The sequence below is a fragment of the Acomys minous genome, assembly GCF_964271855.1.
Source record: "Acomys minous genome assembly, chromosome: 3".
NCBI lineage: Eukaryota > Metazoa > Chordata > Mammalia > Rodentia > Muridae > Acomys > Acomys minous.
In genome coordinates, this window is record NC_140485.1 from 44,828,131 (window position 1) to 44,852,103 (window position 23,973).

At 43.8% G+C, this 23,973-nt stretch overlaps 1 protein-coding gene across 4 annotated transcripts in view; it reads right to left on the reverse strand.

The window, feature by feature from the left end:
* Window positions 1–220: 220 nt before the first annotated feature.
* Window positions 221–23,973, reverse strand: part of SLC1A2 (solute carrier family 1 member 2) — a 127,398-nt gene continuing 103,645 nt past the window's right edge. For 3 of the 4 annotated variants that reach the window (XM_084776941.1, XM_084776940.1, XM_084776939.1), the window contains exons 9-11: window positions 22,954–23,088; window positions 12,786–13,017; window positions 221–8,969 (exon numbers count right to left, since the gene is read on the reverse strand). In XM_084776941.1, coding sequence (XP_084633067.1) covers window positions 8,898–8,969; window positions 12,786–13,017; window positions 22,954–23,088 — 439 coding nt within the window. In that variant the 3' untranslated portion in view covers window positions 221–8,897. Of the gene's footprint in view, window positions 8,970–9,014; window positions 9,742–12,785; window positions 13,018–22,953; window positions 23,089–23,973 lie in introns of those variants that run through there. The other variant, XM_084776942.1, reaches the window with a different exon arrangement.

Below are 23,973 nucleotides of genomic sequence, written 5' to 3' on the forward strand. Positions count from 1 at the left end.
GGCTAAGGGCTAGCCTATCATGGCTGCTTCCCTGATGAAGCATTGTAACATGCCATTCTGCTAGCTTCGCTTCATCAGACATGAGGCTTTCAGAAAATGTTTATTCAGAATAACATAGACTTTGGTCCATAATTCCTTCCACAAAGATCCCTAAAGATATAACTAACACTCTGCCGCTAATAGACTAAAGTGAGAAGAAAAGAATAGGCGAATACCAAGAGAAATTGGAATCCACATTTATTGATGAGAGAGAGAGATATATACACAGGAGTTAAAACACTTAGTGAGAGATTGAATTCACAGGTTATTTCCAGCATGTGAAGAATGTCCACTTATTTTTACACATGAAATGTTACAGTCATCAGTCCACATCACAAAAAAAAGCTAAAGACAAACACAAGAGATATCAACTACCCAAAGTGTGCTTCGCCAACAAGGCATTTCCTAGTACCATACATAAAAAATAACCCCCAAATTAGTTAAGTTTGTCATCTTTTTGCATTCATTAGTCTTTAAATACCATGTGCTATAGATACACTATCCTACATGACATCAGACCATCAGGGACTGTGAATGTGAGGCAAACCATTAATCTTATCTTTCATTCGAAAATAATCCTGCCTAAAGACAATTTTTTCATTACTTTTTTCATCCAGAATTTGAAGGAAGCAGCCACCACATCCCCTCACTTCACACATCCGAAGAAACCCCTGGAAATGAATGTGCTTCACATCTTTATGATCTTTGAGGAAACAGAGGGGCGCATTGCTGTTTCTCCTATCATTGTGGAGAAGAAAAGGGTTACAGGAACTGCAAACCTCCCAGAACAGTATTTAGTGAGAATGCGGTTTGGGAGATTACCATCTAATTGCCATTGCTGCTTTCATTTTCACCCACTCCGCACATGAAAAAGCAGAGCATTCTGGGTAGAGGAAATCAGACTCCTGTCACATATTTGGGATCAGTGCATTGGAGGTCGATCCTCTGCCACTGTCAAGGCTGCTACTGTTGCTGACCCCTGGCCTTGCTGTGCTTCTAGTACTCTGCTGTTCTCTGACAAGTGTGCAATTTGATGCCAGAACTGTGCTTTTTTTTTTTTGCAGGTGGGGGAGGGGCCTCACCTTTGTGGCTGCTGATCAGTAAATGCATTTCTGTGCTCCAACTCAAGGAGTCAAGGGGAACGAGGCTCTTAGTAATCTTAGGCCATGGGCACCATGATGAAGATCTGAAACCAGAGAGGTTGACCCTTCACCCCCCCTCCCCTGCCCAAAGACATGATTTGAGTATGCCGAGGGGCAGATGGACCTTTTTAGACTCTTTAAGCCCAGTCTGCTGGTGAGGGAGGACAGAAGATGAGTGTCATCATTCTAAATCTCCCTCAGCCTTGGCAACCACAGGTCCAAAGGTGCATTGAGTGGCAATGACACCAGCACAGGATGACCTTTCACTGGGTAGCAGAGCACATGTTCAACCCCATCCCTGCTCGGAGCTGTATTTACAAAGGCGCCGGACACATAGATTTGCAACGATCATCAGTTCTTGACTCAGATCAGACCAAGAAAGAGAAAGAACCCCTAGGAGACATCTACGACACCAAAGAAAGGCTTTCCAAGCGGCAATGGACATATCTATTGTGTTTAGATAAACAGGCAAGAACAACATTTAAATTAAATTACATCTATACACCATTTCACTGAAATTACACACAAATACCTACATTACAGCTACACAAAGTGCATAGGCACTGTCTTCATGCGTGAACCAAGTATCAGCGTGTACACAGAAGAACGTCATGCTCTGACAGCTAGCTGTACTTGAAAACAGATACAATCTTAGCCAGTTGAGGGCACATCTAATGGATTCGCTTAATGAGGAGCAAGTTCAAATACATCTTAATATGTGATCTATGTAACGGGCGATTCTTTCAAACACAGTAAAATCCTAGCCCTCCCACCACTGCAGAGAGTGTGTTTGGCGGAAGAAAGACACCTTGTGTTTTCCATGGCTACTTGTTTACCTTCTGGGGAGGTTACATAGTTAGTTGCCTACCTGAGGATAAAGTACTTGGGTTTATTCTAAGTAATCTGGGTGTGACTCTAACTCCCACCTCCAGCCCCCCCCCCCCCCCGCCCCATGATACAGCATGGATTCTGAGTGGGTACCAAAAATATGTTGTCTTTAACTTCCATTTAAAAATATATGCTCAATTCGTACAACAATGTGAGGTTTTGCTAATCATTTTGCTTGGCAAGACTTAAAACTGCACCGAACCGGTCCCGAATTCTTTTCTTACCACTCATCCTCAGTCTTTGCTATTTGTTGTCTTCCTAGGCCGATTTTCACATAAACATTTAGGAACGCACGGAGGAGTTTGATATAGAAGTGATCCCACTATTAGCACCAGCCTTTATTCATCTTATGGGAAAGTAAAATTAGAATGGTCGGTTGGGAAAACAAGGGCTGGTGTTGGGAGGGCAAAGAAGTCAGCACCATTCCTTGACATTGAAGGATTAACTGTCCAGATATGTATCCTAAATACTAAGGGGTTTAAGCAATTCCCCCCAGTCTTATTTTGGGCATGTTACTCATTGCATCATTAAGGACTGAGTTTCTAAATTTCTCATGTGTGGCCGTATGTTCAGGAAACAGTTGATACCCTTAAATTGCTATAGAAACTTGTGCTCTAATTAGTTATACTTCTATCTATGTGGTTGTATAGAAAATATCATAAGAAAATATCTGTCTGAAAAATTACAGATACTAAATAGATTACATCAGCCTACTCTCTTTATGACTTTTGAAGAATAGATACAAATGTGTAACGTTATTAAAGGTTAAATTAGCATTAAAGTTGTTATATCCAGGACTATAAATAGTTCTCTGTATAAATAATAGCAAAGGAATTCTGGGATTTGTGTAAGAAAGAATGTAAGATTGGGCCAACATAACTTTGTAGATTCGAGGTGCAATACTGATCAGAGGGTGATATGTTGTCCCTAGTAACACAGATTTGTACCAGGAAGCTAAAATATGTCTGCTGGCATCAAGATAAAATTAGATTCACAGTTTGCCAGCTCTCTCCTCAAGCTATAGAAAACAAATAGAAAAAGAATATACAAAAAATTCTCCAAAAAGTAGGTTTGTTGTAATATATACAGATCTTTATAGTGACCAGATGATCTGGTTTCTGTTCTGCAGTATGGGGATGGGATGCTGAAGATTTTGTGGAGGAAAGAAAGAAAAGGAAAGGGTTGAGGTGGTTTGTAAAAGAATCTGGACTCCGAAGGCTCTTAGAAGAGCAAAGTGAATTTGTGGGCAGTAAGCCACCCGGGAGCTGAGTTTCTCTGACCATGTGTCTTAGGGAAATGTCTTCCAGCATGGGGAAGCCTTAGGGATATGTTTGACTAACCTCCTTGGCTCCTGAGTGTATCTGGTCCCTACCAAAGACAGTGGGATGTTTCCAGGCAGGATAAATGGTTGCCATGAAGAGAATTGGAGCCCAGAAGCAGGGAGGCTCTGGCTGCATCGTCCCCATGTCCCAGAGGATGATGACGAGGATAATAGTCGGTTGTTAGGTTCCAAAGCTCATCTAGGGATTATGGGTCTCTCCAGAGGAAGCCAGATATGCTGCCAGCCATTGTCTGGGTCACGCACTGCCTCTGCAGAACATAGGTCTGTTCCCATAGTAGATTTCATTCTCAGTGCAAAAGCTCCTCAAAATACAACCAGAATAGGTAATTGGACCACAGGATGAAAGATAAAACAAGATCGGGCATGTGAACTTATGCTCTGGAAACTTAGGAACGTCCCCCACTTTTCTGCAGTGACCTTAAATTGGTCAATTAAGAAACAGTATCTTTCTGCTCTCAGTTTAGATCTTCTGCCACCTCCAGAGGAGGAAAAACCAAGAACTGCCATCACCACCACCAACAGAAATTATCCTTTTTTTGAACCTGGCTGTCCATCTTGCTCCCCCAAACTTGAAGAGCTGAAATCTTTTTCTGGCAATGAAGATGTTCACCACACTAGACACACCAACTCCACTCTAGTAGAAATTTGCTCAGAGGGCAAAAATGCAAGCTATGGCCTATCACAACAGAGCCAGAGCGGGTAAGGTGGAGCCTTCTCTCACCATTCTAGTTACTTAGAGACTTGGTAGGCAGGGAAAAGGGCAGGAGCAAATGGGGAAGCACCATTCTTGTAAGTGACAGATTCTCTCCCTATGATATTCTGTCTGTTATGCAAGCAAATCAGCAGGACAACGTTTAAATGAGACCAAACCCTCCTGCACATCCCTCCAGAGACAAAGATGTGCATGTCTGCACTCAGGAGGAGGGAAAGGTATGTGGAGACGGTTGCTGTGGTTGTGTAAATCTTGCACCAAATGTCAGGAGTGTTCAAGTTTGTTTGCCAAAGGCTCCCAAATTCCCACACAGGGTTGGCAATTAAGGCCGTTTGGGGAAAACGGTGTGGGCTGAGTATTTGGAGTGGGCTCTGTTGCTATAGCAGGCGTGATGCAAGAGCTCAGATACAGCTGCGTGGTGTCTGGTCCCTCGTGGTGGCTCTGCAGATCATTTCCCTGGGCAGATCATTTTCTTGCCACTTCTGTGAGAACAGTGAGTTGAGGTCCTAGGAATTTTTCCCCCTAAACAACCCCCACATAACTAAGCAGCCTACTGAGCAATGGGGCCGAAGGAAGGGAAAGAGAAGAGAGCAGTGAGCTGGGAGGAGAGTTTTAGGGAAAATCCTAAACTGGTTTCGAGCAGATTTTATCTCTGACTACACCCATGGAAAAATAGCTGTCACAGTTACCATCTGCCTGGATTGGCGTGCGGGGATCCTTCCTTTGGGTTTAGCCGGAGATTACTACAGATTCCGAGACTATTAATCTTCTGTGACAACTTGGTTTAGGAAACCCTTGCTTCCGACTCTTTAACCTCATCTTCCTATGCCCTGTGCCCTGGAGTCCTGCAAGTATCCTAATACTGGAAAATCCCATCTGGTCCTTCTTCTTGGCTGATAATGAGTTTGGCTGGAGAAGAAGCAAAGCAAAAAAAATGCAAAGCAGACAGAATGGTCTTAGAAGAGAGGAGCAAGCAGGGCAGGTTAGCCCCGGGGGTGTAACTGCTGCACTGTTAATCATCAAAGGAGGCCAGTGCTGCCCAGGCTTGTTTCCGGGGGAGTCAGAAGCATTTGAACACCTATTTGGATTTACTGCTCTGTTGCATGAGGAAAATAATGCATAGGCAAGAGCCTAGATTCTGACGAAATTGAAACATTATAGCAAACTTCTACTTTGGAGAATAAAAGGAAGATGGTTTGCAAAGACAAGATGGGATTGGACTTTCTTCAGCTCTAAAAGGGACTTGCACTAAGTACACCTGCATGTGGCACAATTTTCCAGCCACAGTTGGAAATAAGCAAAGACCTAACTAGAGGACCGCTGAGATGCCCAGCATCTCTCCCAGCAGGGACTGACCCACACACCAAATTCCTCCTACCCCCTTCTCGGCTTCCTTAGCTGGTATCTGGGGACATTTTGGCTCCCTTTCTTAGCTCTGTGAATGTCCAATCTGACTAGTAACTAGTGAGGAGAAATGGCTATTTGTCTTTACAGAGCATGCAAACTTCTACAGGCAATGAGGCCATACAGGCTTTTGCCACACTCGGCAGGAAGTAAAAAAAAAAAACCCACAAAACATAATCTGGTAATGACCTTGTGGTCCTAAAGTCACCTACAGGACTTTACTGAGGTTTTGTGTGCTTGGACCTTGAGGGCTGCCTGGCTTCTCTGGTGTACTGCAACCCTCAGACACCTAAGGTGAAATACCGCCTTCTAAACAACCATTCTGTTCACTGACGTAATTGGCTTTACTGAATTTTACTCAATAGTTAAATGATGATTCATCTTGCTTCTCAAAGGGAAAAGATGAGAAAGGGAAGGATGAATGTCTACTCGATTGGTTTCTTCTAAAATTGATTTTCGATTCCTTAAAAATATTAACTGAATCTATTAAAGGAATAGCGCTGCCGAAGCCCCAACATACAAATCTCCCTGGAGTTAGTGTATGTGACACATACCGTGTGTGTGTGTGTCTGTGTGTGTGTGTGTGTGTGTGTGTGTGTGTGTGTCTGTGTGTGTGTGTGTGTGTGTGTGTGTGTGTGTGTGTGTGTGTGTGTATGAGAGAGAGACAAAGACAGAGAGAGAATGAGCTACACATAAAAGATTAATCATTATGGGCATTCAGATCTACAATGGCCCACTAATACACACACATAGTGACAGGTACCCTATTTAGACTAAGACTACTAGAATATTCTCTGGATCTGTTTGTTCTGCTTATGGCACCTTTCCTAGGCAAGAGACTCCCCAGTGGGCATGGCATGAGAAGGATTAATGAGGCTTTATGAAAACAAGGTATAGTGCTATGTCAATTCCACACACATGCTAGATTTTCAGGGTAGTCTCGTATTTGATAAATGATTTATTTTCCTTAGCATATTCTCACGAGACGATGTGTGCAGTTAGCAAACCTGACTTGTGAAGCAGTGTACCTCAGTTCTACTGAAAGTACTATCTGTCTCCTCACATAGGCTGACAGGACTGCTAGGAGAAAGCTGAAGACAAAACAGATTAGAAAGATTTTCAAGCAGAATCTGAGGAGATGAAACACATTGTCATCCTGTGGGTGCTCTTGAGAAAAGGTCAATACACAAGTACCCAAGTGGCCTTGTATCTCCTTGTACAGGGAGACCCATTGTATGGACCAGCCTTTCCCACCCACCCACACAGCAAACCCCTGCATGCTCCTGGATAAGTTGCCTAGATACATCTACTCAACGTTGGAAAGTCCTGGGGTACCACTTACTGATTATCTAGAAGAGTTCCACAACTAACCTAAAGACTGTCCTCTTGGCCCTTCTTGACCTCTCTAACAGGTCCATTACCTGTCATTGTTACCCTGTTATCTGTCCCTCAAATGAAGGTGAAAACAAACAGCATTCAAAAGCCATGCGCCAGCAGGGGCTGTGGTGCCCATCTATAATCTCAGAACTGAGGCAGAGCAGGAGGAACGTGAGTTTGAAGGTAGCCTGAGCTGCATAGCAAGACCTTGTTTCAAAAGCCAAAAACTGAAGCAAAACAAAAGGATTCACTTAATACTGCTCAATAGTTTTTCTTGTTTTAAAAACAGTTAGGGTTTCTAAGATAAAGAAAACAGGAATCTCTTGACTTGCGTATGTTTCCGAGCTATCTGATTTGAAGAACGGCTGAAAAGGAGAGGTGAAGTCTCGACACCTTCCTCAGAGATGCTGGGCCCTTTTGCTTACTACTCATGAATTGTCTCCTCCACTCTGCTTGCCTCAGAGGACAAATGTGCTCTGATCCATGACCCAGGTTCCCTGTGCTCTTTGCAGTTGAATGTTTTGTTTCTCAGAAGTTCAAGTTGCCAGCTAACCCTTAAACCCAGAAATCTTAGGAAAATACTGTGGGTGATTCAACAGAAGATATAATGGAGGCATTCACAATTTTAGCTTGCACAACCAATCATTAAGGATTCGTTGGCTGCCTACAACAGGCAAACCATCCCACTGTGCCAATTATATTATTTCTTCCCTCAGACTTTCATAGTCCTTGGAAAGAATTCCATCTGGAAAGTTGTGTAGAGCCATTCTTTGTCACCACTCGGTGGACTGAGGCTGCCTGGACTCTGTCCCAAAGCACCACCTTTATAGGATTTTATGAAGATGTTTGCTTTCTGTTCCTTTCTCACCATAGAGAAAGCATGCTTTTGTGTTTTGTGATATTTTTCGTGTGCTCTGACATAAACCGAACACTTTCTACAATTAGATATATACCAAGGCGATATGAAAAGAGGCATAGCCAACATGTGTCCCTCCATGTGAGGAAGCTAAAATGCTCTGTGATGTAAGCAAATGAGAATGTGATGGAAGCAATTTGGATATTGAAAATATCTTTTTGTTAGGAACTCAAATGAGAATCTATGGGTGAAACAAACAAACAAACAAACCACAGATCAGATAATCACAATTGACTTCACTATACTGTATGAGTCCAAGTCAAACAAGTGAGTTTGAATATTTAAATCTGGTTAAAATTTAGGTTGACTATGCTCCTTTACTTTTCTCAAGGTATACAATGGTTATATGCAAATAGTTGCTAGTTCATTTTCAAATTTGAAATTTCCCATTACACACACACACACACACACACACACACACACACACACACACACACAGAGGAAGGGAGAGCTGTGGGCTCTATGGCCACCTGCCTTTCAAGTATGGGCGCCCACTGAAACTCTGAAACATTTAACTTAGTGCACAAAAAAAAAAAAAAAAAGTAAGTTGTCAGAGTTCCCCAAGAGAGATGCTTTCAATCAATGTAGGTGCCAACTCTACAGGCTGGAGGGGGATACTTCTAGAAGCTTCTAGCAGAATCTTTTGTGCAGAACAAGGTGAGCCATAAACACTTTAAGGAATACCACACCATGTGTGCTCATTGTCTCAAGTCCCTGGAGTGTACCACACTGCTTTCGTCCTGTCCCCTTGGGAAAATAGCATCCACAGTTCTGCACTGAGACAAAGGGAAGCTGGCAAGAACATGTCTTCCATTCAAAGTGCTTTCTCCTGCAGCATCCATTTAGACAATAACACAAGTAAGAAAATTAGATGGTTATGAAGCATTATTTGGCAAAGACACAGCACGGTGCCTGTCATCACATGTGTACAGCAGCTCCTCTACACCTCAGCTAACAGATTAAGTAAACATAGAAATATATGCATTTTTTCCTTTTGTAAAGGGAGCCTGTTTAGAGCATCTTTTACCATAAGATATGCTGGGGAGTTTATTCAAGAATTGGCTGAGAGTCAGGTCATTATTTTTCACGTTTCCAAGGCTCTTCCTCAACACTGCAGTCAGCTGACTTTCCATTGGCCGCCAGAGTTACCTGAAAACAATTACCATCAACATCCAACTTACAGGCCACGAACCACAAGAGATACCACCCATGGGTCATGTGGAGAAGCACCAGATCCAAGCTTACAGTGTATGCCGAAACCATAGTTTTAAATGGCATTCCTTCAAAATTAGTTGTGAACACATCTTGGTGTTCAACAGTAAATGGAGAGTTATATTATCCATATTTGCCTGGAAGATACTGAGGGATCACAGAGGTTCAGCAGTGTGGGGACAACTAAGTTCAACAATAGTTTTAGGGTTGTGGAGTATCTCATTACCCACAGACCCAGCACGTACTACTGTAGTCCTTAAAATACAGTGAGTGCCATGTGCTACTCCATACAACCATACAGAAAGAAATCCAGAACCAGGCAGCTACTTCTACTCATGCATGTGAAAGGTTCAGCCATAGCCAGGCCAGGTGAATTTCATAATGCTCAGTCTTAATTACTGAACTGATGCTGTTTTGGCTCTACAGCATAAGTTATCTTGGCTTTAGAAATTTAAAAGAAAGGGGGGGGGGATGTTTTAAAAGTAAGGGATAAGTAGCAATGTATTCCAAATCATTTTAATATAGACATTTAGGAACCTATAAATATATTCTGTTTTTTTTCCTGGCCCAGATCAAGCAGAACCTTTATGCAGGAGGGAAGTTCTCCCATCCACTTCTAAGCAGGTTTCCTAGCTTACCTTCTGTCTGTCTGTCCTCAACGTCATGTGCAAACTTAAACCCACGACTGATATTCCACATAATGAAGAGACTGGATTTATGGAAGCATTAGAATATGAAGACATGACAAATGCAGCACAGTTTGAAAGAAATCTGACCCCCTTTTTTTTTCCCAAGTGGAAATGAAATGCATGCATCACGAGCATGCCACATGCTAGGAACAGAGCACCAAGTGCCCTTTGCAAGCCATGCAACGAAAACAAAAAGAAAAACAAAACTATCCGTTCTTCTAGGTCCCGTCAGCGCACACTCCCACCCTGACCATACAGCACTGCTTACAAAGCCCATGCGATTATCAGTGATGACTCACATGCTGTTACTCAGAGGAGAATTAAAGGTGATTGCATACTCCAAACTACTGTTATGAGGTAAGAGACTAGCGTGGCATAACAATGCTTGAAGTAGTTAAAGTTTTGACCAGAGCTGCAGCAAACTGGCTTCCCCTTCAACAAACTGTCAAGAAGGACTTCTAGAGACAGACTAGACAACTCTGCCTATTCCTTATGACGTAGAATGTGCTTATTTGGCTATCACCGATCAGTCAGATCAATGGCGGTGCACCGCTATCAATCATAATGTGACATCTTGCAAGAACCAGACAGCATGTGGCAAGTGTTTACTTTTTGTTTGTAAATACTGGGACCTATATTTCAAAAGCAGTTAGGACAGTGTCTTTACTCCTTGTCTCCCTGCTGAGCCAAAGAAAGCTGGATGTCCACTCCCTAAGCCATTCTGTCTCCATCTTGTTGAGCCAAGGGTAGTCCTTGGCAAGAAGCATTGACACTATTCCTGCTGGGCTCTGAAAATTGAATCTAAAAAACGGGGGGGCTTGGAGTTAACTGAAAAGAAGTTTAGAGAAGTGAATAGATGTGACCCAAATATTTCAGAAAAGAGTGTGTGTCTGTGTGCATAGCTCTGGCTGCCTCCTTCTCCATCAGTGACTACACAGGTAACTGACTTCGAGTGAGATGGCTGAGGATCTGATCCTCTTCAAAGAGCTAAAGCCAATCACCTCCCTAAAAACACGCGAGTTTATGATATTTATAAAACCAGTTCACCTAGAAATGTTATCCTCAGGGTCTGCTCAGATTGAATATTGACCATCTAGATGCTAATTATCCTACACAGATGCAGGAGGTTGACTGAGTAGTCAATTTTATGGAGAAATTTAGCAACTAACTCTATGAAACTGTCCAATAGAAAGAAGTCTATATAAACATGGCATGGAGTCAACCAATATTTACTGAGTGCCTACAACAGCCCAGACACTCTTTTGGAACTTGGGACATGATAATGATGAAGAGCAAGTGCCACTATTTACGGGCTTGCTTTATAGTGACCGGGTCAATTTACTCCCTTTACAGTTTGCAAAGTTTTGTTTAAATCACATAGTAAATACTCCTGGCATCTTTAACAAAAATAAGTCTGAAATCCAAAGACATCTTCATCCCTGTACACCTTGTTTTTCAAAACACATTCTCCAAAGTATTAGGAAGCCATTTGAGAGGCTCCCAATCATCGACTAGAAGGCTTTTTTGTACTTAACTGTGAAACAAAAAATACATACGGTGATTCCACTTTGTCACATCCTATGTTTCCTTGATTGACAATGTTCTGAATTTAAGCCTTCTCTCTTGTATTATACTGTATATTCTTGTTTGCATAGCTCTGGTACATAACTCAGGATCTTATAGACTGGGCACTCAGTAAATACTTGAAAAATGATTAAAACACAGGATGCCATGGAGTAGGGGATGAGGAAACACCACTAAATCATACAAGGCACACAATAAATGCTTGAGAAGTATAAAAGTCATTCCATGAGAATGTTGGCCCTTTAGTGATCCAAACTAACATTTTTTGTGCAATGGAACTTAAATATTTACTTGGATGTGGAAAACACACTAGCATTCCAAGAAAATGAAGTCATGCCCCAAAGTCTATCCGAAATTTTAAAATGAAAATCACTTTTGTCTTGTTAACTAATTAATTAAGGAGAAGTCTTACTCCCCAGTTTGTAGCGGAACCCTGGCTCACCTGCACACGTACTTGATGTAGAGGGAACAAACAAAACTCTCTGGTCCACTGGTGCTCTGGACCTGTGCTACAGGCTGGTAAGCGGAATTACATCTGTTAGCCTTAGCTCTCTGGCAGAAACCATGGTGTTATTTGGAATGACTCAAGACTTAAGAAGAGAAGATTAAATGTGGTCGTATAGGTGGGGATCAAAAAGGTAAGAGGGAGCTCTATTGATTCAAACTTGCCTCTTCTACTAGACTCAATCATTTCAGCAAGCTATCCCTTCTCTCATCTGCCCTGGCTTCTCCAAGTTTGCGTCACTCTGGTCATGACACTGCCTTTAACAATGTCAAGTTAGTTACAGTGAAAGCCAGCTAGAACCCATTGAGCTTGGAGACCTGGCACCCAACAGCTTGGAGGAGAACCCAGAACATCCACACTGCAGGAGAACGGGAGTGTAATACTGAGCATTTAAAAAAAAAGACTTTTTGGATAAACATTTTGAAAGACAGTTATTCTTGAAACTGCATACCCATTTGGGATGCAGAATAAAAGCCGGGCTAAAACTTACCCTCTCATGAAAAAATATTAAAAGAAAGACAGCCAATTAAACTTTTATGTGAGCTTTTCAGAAAAGCGATTTGTAATAGAGAGTAAGGAGAGATGCTCATGCCATATAAGGTCAGTGATATCTGGTCAGCATTTTCACTGACCCTTCCTTTGAGGAAGAGAATATCTGAAGGCCATCAAAGTTCTAACAACCACAAATTCTTGGCCCAAAGAGTGAAGAAAATTGACCAAATTAGAGGAGTGAGGAGGATGTGGGAATCTGTCGAATCAAGCAACCGATTGGTTCTTTTGGTGTCGGACTTGTTGACGCCCCACCATGCTGGGTGCAGAGTGAGATGATCTGGACCTCACAGAAGCTGGGATACCCGATTCCTTACAAAAGCATGGTAAGAATGGATGCAGGGTCTCATTTTTTTTTTTTTTTTTTAGGAGTCCAGCATGCACTATTTATATGCAAGTCTCGATATCCAGGAACGGGAAAGGTACCTTGCACTCATCTATTATGACAGAGTTGTGCGCGGCATAGACACACTGATTAGAGTTGCTTTCCCTGTGGTTCTTTGTGTCGTCGTAAATGGACTGCGTCTTGGTCATTTCGATGTCTTCGTGCATTCGGTGTTGGGAATCAATGGTGTCCAGCTCAGACTTGGAGAGGTGGTAGACAATCCCGGCCCCAAAAGAATCTCCCACAACATTGACAGACGTTCTCATCCTGTCCCTAGGGATGAAGAATAGCAGTGGAGTGAGAACTTGCTCTTTCTGTGAACCTAAGAAGAACAATCCAGAGTGTTGCTGGGACCAGCAGCGGGGATCCAGAATAGCTTTCCTCCTCATGACTTACATTGCAAGTTTTGTATTGAGAAATTAAAAAAAAAAAAGTGGTTGTTAATGAGATAAAAACGTGTTTTGACAAATCAGCATCAGGAAAGCTCACTGAGGTCTTAAGGGTAGCTGTGCTCTACCATTGGGAAGTACAAGCTGGTCAGTGTGAAGGGATCTTTGACCACATTTCCTATACCCCTAAAGTTCTATGGAGGAAGGTACTGGAAAGTCACAAGGGGAGTAAGCATGTAAACAAATAAGTAAGTATGAAAAAAATAAGAGAAAGGAGATGAGGTAATGCTATTGTCAGGATAGTCTTAATTGACGACACTCGTCTTCCATACAAATTTTATGAGTATGGTTAAATCACAGGCAGAGTGGAAACGTTAACTGTAAAATTAGAACAATGACCTAAAATAAATCCTAGTTGCTAAGATCGATCTGTCGTTAGGAAGTAGGAATGAGAAGGCTGAGCTAGGAGAAATCTGGCACGGCTCTCTTGCAAGTCCAGCAGTCCTGATCTCAGCCAGGCATGTGTGGCCATGGTGCTAGTTGAGGGGCGTGGCAAGTGATCAGAGCTGAACTTGAACTCTTGGGTGTGTCTCAGCTTTTGAATGTGCTGGTCCCTCTTCTGCTTTTAGGTCTAGCTGAGGAGTGGTAGAGTCTGTACCTGAATGAAGCATTAGGCTTGGGGACATCCACAGGCACTTTAAGCTAATGGTTAAGAACCCCCAGCATAAGTGTACAAGAAGGAACACAGGGTAGGAGCGAAGACAAGGTGTTAGACAGTTATATGTGAGTGAGAAAGTCCACTGTGCTACTGCACAACAGGGTCACCAGGGCAGTAGAAATGTACTGTACACCTCAAAGATAAAAGGAGAATCACAGAAAAATTATTTCTGAGAATACATACTAAGTAAACAATATATACACACATCGGTATTCCATGACACCAAAAATATATATAATAGTGTGTTTTAAACATAAAGCATGTATGGTTTTTTAAAATATAAATCAACTAACATATATGGCTGGGATGTAATTCAGAGATAAAGAAGCTACCTAGTACACGCAAGGACTTGGGTTTTACCCATGGCACCATAAGAAAAGAATGAAAGAGTGGGCTCCAGAGGCAGCCTGGCTGGGATTCAAAGGTGAGCTTTGTCCCTTATCTGCTGGGAGCTCTGAGCATCTTAACATTTGTGGACCTTCTCAAAACTGAAATAACAAAAACGGCCAAACCACAGGGTTGTTACGAAGGTAAATCAATATAAACAAAATGCTTACCACAGTTTCAGACACTTGCTAAAAAAACAATTTAGAAAAAGGTATTTAACCTGATTACGAGGTACATATACTATTACAAGTTTTACTCAGTCAATTCAAATATAATTTTGGGTGGTTTCTAGATAGCACATCCAAACATGCCTGGCTAAGCTACTGTCTCCCCATGAAAACATTAATCCTACTTTTACTCCAACCCCTATAATAGGCAGGGTGTGGCAGACAATGCCAATTATCACCTTGAGTTTATAGAAAAGAGAAGTACCTCTAGGTTTTAGTAACAAAGAGACTGTTACTGATCCACTGAGAGCAGTTCACAAGGACAGAACCTGGCTCTTGTAAGTTGTATAAGAGTTGTGGGAAGTGGGGACACTAAGTACACACGTATAAAACATCTTTTCCAAAAAGGTGGAGAAAAGCCAAGGAAAGGAATGGTTGACGAGGAAGGCAGAGCGTGTGGAGGATTTCTGGGTTGTTTTTATTTTAAAAGTTAAATATTTGAAGTTAAAAGCAGCCCATTGAGAAGACAGGACTAGGGGAATGGAGGAAAGATGGTGGTCTCTGGCAATGAGCACTGGACAGGTTTGAAAGGATGGGACCCAGGGTGGAGACGACAGTCATCTCTTTTGGCAAAGGGACTCAATTCTATCACCACAGAAGAGACAAAGCCTTAGGGAAAGCTTATGAAGATGGGGTCCTCGGGGAGAGGGCAGGTATAAAAGGCTGTGTGTCAAACAGCAACATACCGATGTAGATTAAGCCCCATCCTGACATCTTCTTGTACTACCCATTCTGCCCAAAGTCCCAGGATGCCCAGTCAGGAGATCCATCACGGCTGTTCTCTTTGTATTTTTCTCCCCAGAAAAATACTGTAAAAGCCAAGCAACTTCTAAGCCAATGTCTTACTGATGCCAGGGAAGTACAACCCTGACCCGAAGAAGGATGTGAAAATGTCTGGCTCCTGTGTGGGAAGTTTTTCACAAGCAAATCACTTTCATGTTCTATCACAATTACCTCCTGATCTCTAGGGAAAGTCTGTCTTTCATGTTGACCCGAGTAGGAGAGAGAGAGAGAGAAAGGGGGTGGAGGGGTTGGGGAGAAGAAGAGAAGAGGAGGAGGAAGAAAAAGGAGGAAAAGAAGAAAAGACAAAAAATTTAATGAAAGGAATGGACTTGGTGATGCTACCTCTGGGATTCTGTCTGCCAGGACGACAAGAAAGTAAAGGAGTTGGGAGCAGAATCTCACCTTTAATGAAGTCACTATAAATGACACAGCTCTTCTGGTTGGGCTGGCAGGAACCAAAAACTAGGGGGTGGGGGTGGGGGCTGAACAGTCTTTCACACCAATCACTGGGTCTGTCTTGTTTAAAGAAAAATAATTGCCAAGGTACTAAGGCTCTTTTTGTTGTTGTTGTTCAAGTCCTCTGGCAAGGAGGGGGTGAGACTGTGTACACATCCAAGTTCTCACAGGAAGTGCTGGGGCACTCACAGCTCCTCTGCGTCTGTGTTGAGTCCTGTGACATGACCACTGTAGCAGATGTGAAAGAAACAAAATGCTGCGGGCATCATAGACCTTAACTGAGTAGAAACAACACATAATGCGGGTCCTCAGAGGGCACAGTGCTGATGGAGTGTCTGTAGGAGCTAGTGTAGCAGCAACCAGTCACCTAGTGTTCCTGACCTGAGGCAGGTTGGCATTGGGGCGGGGGGAGGTTCAGGGGGCTAGAATCACCTGACAGTTGGTTAAGATGTGATTGGATTCCAGCCTGGGGTGCCCTCCTGGCTCCAAGAGGCAGGTTAGTTAGCTTTTTCCTGTGCAGCTCTCTTGTTTTGTCAGAATGAGAACAATACCCACCCGTGGGGAAGATAATAACTGCTGACGTGCCATCTGAGAGGCTCTCAACACAATCCTTTGCCTAGGAAAGGCTGACACGGCACAAAATAAGTGCCATCCCACTGGCTGCTCATGGTACTGCTATTATTAACCACGTGATGAGCTCACTTCCTCTTTAATTCCCCCACCAGATGCACACTCCTCCGTCTGCACCCAGAACACTGTTGAGATTTCTGGAGCACAGCACATCTGGTTGTTGTTTTTGAAACTTCTTTACTGGACTCTAAGCTCTTTGAATACTGAGACCATGTTTTATAGTTTCTATGGAAGCATTGGCTCCAGGACCTCCCAGGGTTACCCAAATCCACAGATGCTGAAGTCCCTTACACCAAATGTTCTCAGATTTGCTTATAACCAACAGGCATCTCCCCATGTCCATTAAATCACCCCGAGATCACTCCCAGTGCCCAAAGCAGTAGGAACACTGCATGAGCACATGCGCTATATTGTTTTGGGAAGACTCATAAGATAAAAAAAAATGTCTATACATGCTCAGTTCAGACTCATTTTTAAAATGGTTTCTATCTACACTTGGTTAAGTCTGAGAACAGAGGAAGCAGGGAGAGTTGTGAGCATTCACTGTGGCCTGAGGCAGGGAGGGAGAATAAGCAGGAGACAGGAGCAGGAGCAAGACCAGAATGGAATTTTCATTTGGATCAGAAGCAGGTGGACGGAAGAGAAAGAAAGATTGTTTGTTTAGCAAAACATCTGGCAGGATTTGCACAGTGAAAAGTGAGGATGCAGGCATTGTCCCAGAGGAGGAGAGCATCATAGAAATCCAGACGGAAAGGGCTGGACAAAGCCTGGGAATGAGTGAAAGAGAAGAAAAGGATTCGGCAAGACAGAAAGATTAAAAATCATCAAGTCAAGGCAGGGGAGATCACGAGGTGTGGGGCGCTAAAGATTTTCGTTGCTGAAGCAGACTTAGCAGTTACAAACCTGTACTGCTCTTTGCAAGGGACCTGAGTTTGATTCTCAGCATCCATATGCGATACCTCACAACTGAAACCCTATTCTGGACCCGGAAACCACACTCACGTGCTCTTACCTACACACAGACACATGTGCGTAAACAAAAATAAAACAAAAACTCTTTTAAAAATCTTAATTCCTAATTTGTTATATCATGATGGTACTTTCAGGGCTCAGGGAACAGTAAGACTCAGCTGTGGGTGAAAAAAAGAGACTCTGCATTTGCATTTTCCTTTTCTGAGTCTCCTCAGCTTCTGTGACATATTAAAAATGGTGTTGCTGTTCAGACTGTGGCATCCACCCGGATCTGTGACTGCCTTGAGTCAGGGGCCCAGGGTTGGGAGGGGATGTCTTGATGGGCTGTGGATGACATTGCACAGGGAAGCTGACACAGGCTGGAGATAAGGCAGAAAGGAAATGAGGAGAGATCTGTGTCCATGGAGAATGAAAGCCAAGCAATGGCATCACCATGAGCCTAAAGTCTTCAGAGAGTTGGTAAATGTATGAGTTGCTTTTCTTTTCTATCAGGAATGGAGTGGACATTATGTATGTAGTGTGGGCTGTGTTTGTGTGTGCACGTGTGAGAGTGTGTGTGTATGTATGTATTTAAAACATCTGCACATGTCTTAAGTAAGGATCAGAGAACTCATCTTCTCAGACCTAAGAAACATCCAAGTCGTCTGTATGTGAATTACACTTTGGTCACTTAATAGCCACCAAACAGGATAAATGACATCTCTCGGTTACCTCAACTACATGGGCACATGTGGTTAGATCCTTTATAATCTGCTGTGACTTTTTAATGAATCGGTGCTAATTGGTCAGAGCAAAAGCTTAGTCTTAGCTCCTTGACAATGTAATCTCCTGGAACGGACATGTGAGCTGTCGATAGTCACTCACTATATAGCTCGTAGATACCTGGAGTCAAACAGATCCTGGCTGATCAGGAACTCCCTCCTACTCCAGCTTGTTTTCCCAGCAGTGAGCTCCCTGGGCCCCAGCAGCAGCACCAGCTGGGAACCTGGGAGAAAGCGTCAGTTCTTGCACTCTATCCAGACCTCCTCAATCCACATAAGGTTGATTGTAGACTCTTGAGGATCAAAGCTCCGCTCCCTCTAGAAAGGGGTACTAACCCAGAGTGTCCTGTAGGGTGGAGAGTATTTGAGGTATCCTTTCTAGATGTGCCTACCCTTACTTAGCAAATATGCATCCCGAAAAGATCCCCCTAAGAGAGTGTCATGTGAGAGGTGGATCACATGTCCATGCTAGTGACACTGTGTGTATCTTTTCCTGTCTAGCTCTTGCCAGGCCTGGAACTGACTGTTTGTCTCTGGTATAGGTATTGCCTCAGCTTTCCCTTCATCTTCCCTCCTTATTATCTTCCTATAGTTTCTTATAAACATCTGAGTTTTGATACAAAGGGATTCTGGGGCACAGGAGACCCAGTATTAAGCAGGCCTGCCTCCCCCATATATTAGGACTTGAGCATTTTGAAATGCTCTACAACCTTAGTTTTCATCATGACATTTGCAAAGCAGCTAAGCTTGCCCACAGACAGGCATCAAGGGCTTATCAGGCTGTAATGAGGATGGATGGGCTCCAGAAGTTGGCAAACACTGTGACACATTAAATGTCACTGCTGCCGCTGTTTGGTTTTAAATTGAAAAATTGCTAGCATTAGTCTTTGGCCTAAAGAAGAAAAACGTACCCCCTTCTCTTTTTCTCTGCTCTTCCTCCATCAACAACGTTCCTAAAGAACAGCCAACATCCCCTTGCACCCCGGCCCCCAATCCCACTTACACACCAGTGAGCATCCAAAGCCATGGAAGTTAGCAAGCTCAAGTTTCCAGACCTCTCACTGGCGGGAAGAATGTGGCATCAGTACTGACTCAAAGCAGATCTAACCCACCCCTGATGCCTGTCTTCCCAAGATCCTCCATGCTTCCTCCTTCTTTCCTCTTGACCACGAGGCCTCAGCCCCTCTGAGACCAGAACCTTAGAACTAGAAAAAAGCTTTTCAGTGGTGCTCTTCTTTCTCAATCCAGCTCAGGACAGATTTTTTTTTGTTTGTTGGTTGGTTTGGTTAGGGTTTTTATGTTGTTGATGTGTTTTGTTTTGTTTTTCTTGCAGGATTTTGTTGTTGTTGTTGGTGGTATTCAGCCAACTCCTTCCTGGTGGCACACTGCAAACATACAGTTAGGACACCATACCCTACTGCACAAGTGTGAACATGTGGGTACCTGCCTGGGGTGATCTGAGAGGAGCCAGCCCTCCTGTTCCATTTGCTAACATTTAGGTCAGATGTAGGCAGGGCCTTGAATATTTCATGAAGGGTTTCTCACCCAACAGGCTTGAGAGCCCGAGACTGCCAAGAACTCCAGGGCTCACAGTGGCAGTCTTGCTGGGGTGAGAACACTTGAATTTTTAAGAGTGGCTAAGGCCTTGATCCTACCTCATTGGCCCCAATTTAGATTACTTGTTATATTTTAATCTTGGAAGGGGGAAATAAAGAAAAGAAAAATACCCAAACCAAAGGATTTCTGGTTGTTACTACATAGAACCAAGGCTGTCTTTGTCCATGTGTAGTACTGTAATAAGACACTTGAGACTGGGATATTTATAAAGAACAGAAATAGATTTTCTTAGAGTTATAGAGGCTGAGAAGTCCTCGGCGAAAGGCACAAGAATCCAGAGTAACCAAGCTACTGAGCCATCATGTGCTAGAAGGCGACAGGACAAAGCAGTAAGGAAAAGGGGGCTGACCTCATTATTGTATGATACCACCAGAGCTGCTCTTTCTTCAGCAAGCAGTTCTTAAAGTTTTGCCTCTTAATTCTTTTAAAATGAAGTGAAGCACCAATGTGAGTTTTTAAGGGAACAAACAATGGGCCCCTCAACCTAGGAGGTTCATCTTCTCCAGCTTGGCCAACTCTGGACCTCTTGGCTCCCTGTTTCCACTGATAGACTTTGTGGTGACAATTAAGAAATAGCATGAAGTACTCTGAAGGGCCCTGTATGGGTCATACTAGCTCTACTGTGCTTCAGCAAAACACTGGCTCTTTTTGGGGAAGGTTTGGTTTTTGAGACAGGGTTCCTCTGTGTAGCCCTGGCTGTCCTGGAACTCGCTTTGTAGACCAGGCTGGCCTCGAACTCACAGAGATCTGCCTGCCTGCCTCTGCCTGCTGAGTGCTGGGATTAAAGGAATGGACTGCTACCACCCAACAAGACACTGACTCATCCAATACATACACCGTAAAGATCCTCAAGGGCAAATGAAAAACAGATGCAAAGATGCTGCAGTACCTGCCAAACATCAGCGCCATTCCCTCATCCCTGATAACGGGGCTCCAAACGCTGCCATTATAATGATGGAGGGCTCCACTAGTACAAATGTTAAAAGATTAAATCATTTGTGTGTGCATCTGGTGTGCAATATGCACATGAGCAAGTGCAGGTGTGTATGTCCCTGTGCACGCAGGTGTAAACATGTGGGTCATGTGCCAGAAATCAAGCCAGATCTTAGCTATCTTTCATTGGACACCATCTCCCTTGAGTGTGAGGCGGGTCTCTCGCCTCTCACCAGTCTGGAATTCACTGATTTGGCCAGGATGGCTGGCCATGAACCTGCCTGTCTCTGCCTCCCCAGTTCTGGAATGACAGTTGTGCACCACTGACTCACAGCTGCCTTGCTGGAGCAGATGCCATGGCATCTTGGTGCCAACACAGTGCACAGAAAAAAAAGTTATCAGAGAAGATCCCACCAGGACATGAGAGGCTGGCAGAAACAGACATGAAGTTCCAGTCAACGTCTCTCTACAACGTGTCCCTGATGATGAAAGAGGCAGGCAGGAAGTGCCGTGGCTTCCCGGCAGCCCTGTGGAACCGAACAGATGGTGTCCATGGAGCCTCTTCTTGTTCCAAAACAAATCCCCACTGATTTGAAGGTGACACGAAGGGAAAAAAAAACTTAAGTCCATACAATGTGGCTTCTTTGTCCTAAAAATGCCTGCTAACCAAAACTTTGATTCACAAGGCAATTGGAAAAGGAAGTGAGGGCACTTTGACCTTCCAGCTCTGCCAGCACTTGTCACAGTGTACCTCTGGTGTTAAGATCCATGTCACATCGGCACGATTCTCAAAGGACAGCAGTGTCCTCACACAGGCCCTCAGAGAGGCTCTACTCCAGTGTCCTGCTTGGGGATGGTCTAGCCAGCCAGACTTGTCCACAGGTCATCTTCTACACTAGCAAAATGTCCTTTACTGGGAAGTGCAGGCCGGCTAACAGCACATGGTCAGATTCAAGCTTCTCTACATGGCCTCCGAGAGTGTTGTCCATCCTACCTCACCTTCCTTCACTGCAAAGGCCCCACACTGTGTGCAGCCCCAGTGCCTTTGCACAGAAGGTTTTGAGAGAGATGCACTGTTTCTCCTTCACCTAAGTGTCTCGAGGCTTCATATCAGTTATGACTGAGCATAGCTAGCCCTGCCTTCTGAAACTTGAATCTGTTTTGTTTGCTTGTTTGTTTGTTTGTTTGTTTGTTTTTCGAGTCAGGGTTTCTCTGTGTAGCTTTGGCTGTCCTGGACTCACTTTGTAGACCAGGCTGGCCTCGAACTCACAGAGATCTGCCTGCCTTCTGAAATTTGAATCTGATCATGAACAAGAACGTGATGGGCTCCAGGACGAGGCCGACCCAGGGTTAGATCTCTGTCTGTTCCTGTCCAAGCCTCAGCGCCCTGACCAACCAAATGGGGATGATAGCAGCAACCTTTCAGGGCTGGGATAGCCTAATATAGGAGCTGCCAGACAACAGCCACGTCTACTGTTTTCTGATAGTCTCCGTTTTGCCCTCCTGTCTTAGACTGACACGTATAACTCTTTCCTTCACTGTGTGTTTAACTGTATGTTTTTCTTAAAATATGTTTTATTTAATCGAAAATTAAATGCACCCCTTTACTTGAACACATAGTGCAACAAGTTGTGACAAATATAAACACCTGTGGATATGAGACATTTCTGTCATTCCTTGGAGTTTTCCTTGTCCCCTGATACCACGGAACCGCTGACCACTGCTTTTACTGCTATGGCTTATAGTGTCTTCCCCTAGCATTCCGTGTAAAACACAGTTATTTTACATGCGCATTCTTTTGTATTTGGCCCCTTTCACTGAGCAAAACGTTTTGAGGTTCTTTGCATGGGCCATTAGTTGAATCATTACAGCTACATTTTCTTTTTGAGACAGGGTTTCACATAGCCCAGACTAGCCTCAGACTCACTGTGCAGCCAGGGATGATCATGAACTCCTGATCCTCCAGCTACACTTCCCCAGTCCTGGGATTACAGGCATGAACCGTGCTGCCTGGTTTGTGTGGTGTTGGGAACGGAAGCGAGGCGAAGACTTTATGCGCTGAGCGGTACCCCAAGCCCTTCTCATTGCTCTATTTTCCCTTTGTATTATGCTTTATCTGATTCCTCCACTAGACTATGAGGCCCTCAGATTACTTTTAAACTCCTCGATCTTCCTGGGTAGACACAGTAACTCATAGAGGAGAGGGAAAGAGGGAGGGAGGGCACATGGAGTTACCAAGGGGCACTGGGTGATCTCTCGTCGCCATCTTGTCACCTGCCAACTCCTGGAAGGCATCACTCACAATCCCCAGGAAAACCCAGCCCACAGATACTTACAGGAGCCAGTCCACCGCCACCAGCAGGCTGATGTCCTCTGTTGGCAGGCCCACGGCTGTGAGAATGAGGAGCATCGTGACCAACCCGGCACTGGGAATACTGGCTGCCCCAATGCTCGCCAGGGTGGCTGTAAGGCTGCAAGAACAGAGAAGCCCAGGTCACAGGAAGAAAAAGAGTCTTGGCAATCTTAGAGATATAAAAAATAATCTTTCCATTCTCCTACAGTCATTAAAAGTCCCTCCTTCCTTTCTCCGGGGACTAAAGAAATGTAAGATACTAATACCCAGGAACTGAGCTCGACAATGATGAAGCAGCATCCCCATCGTGACAGCTGACTAGTCCAGTGTACACAGGACTAAGGCAGTCGATGTTCTAAAAGCAGGCATGGGAATAGTAAAGATGAAGACATAAGTCGCCCTCTTCCCTCCTGTGGGAACACTACTGCATTCATTTCTGTCTACGCCTCCATCTGTCTGTGGGTGCCACCGTTCTTTGGACTGTGTGGCAAGAGTCTGAGGAGGTCGTTGCCAATGTTAACATGAAAACTTAGGATGGGATGTATCCAGAACCAGCCAGGTGGACATCAGGGGAAGCAATCAACATATTCCAAGAGACATTCAGTTTCATTTGCCTGGACATATCTCCCAAGGCTGGAAAACACATTATTCATAAAGAGGGTACCACATAATGATAATGGAATAAAAGAAAGTTTCTCATCTGCTCTTCATTAACTTTGTAAGCAACATCAAACAACACCCGGCACCATTTTGAACTCTTTCCTCAAAGTTCAAAGTTTAATCTTGGGTTCAAGTGTCCTGTCCACACAAGAGGGCTCCTAAGGCTCAACACACGACAGTGATATTTTCATCTTTGTACACGTTATTTTACAGAAGCAATCATTTCATCTTTTTATTTTTAATTGCTTGTGTGTATGTATGGGTGCCCATGTCCATGTTAGTGTATAAATTGCAGAGGTCAGAGGACAATCTTGGATGTCATCTTCAGGTACACCATCCACCT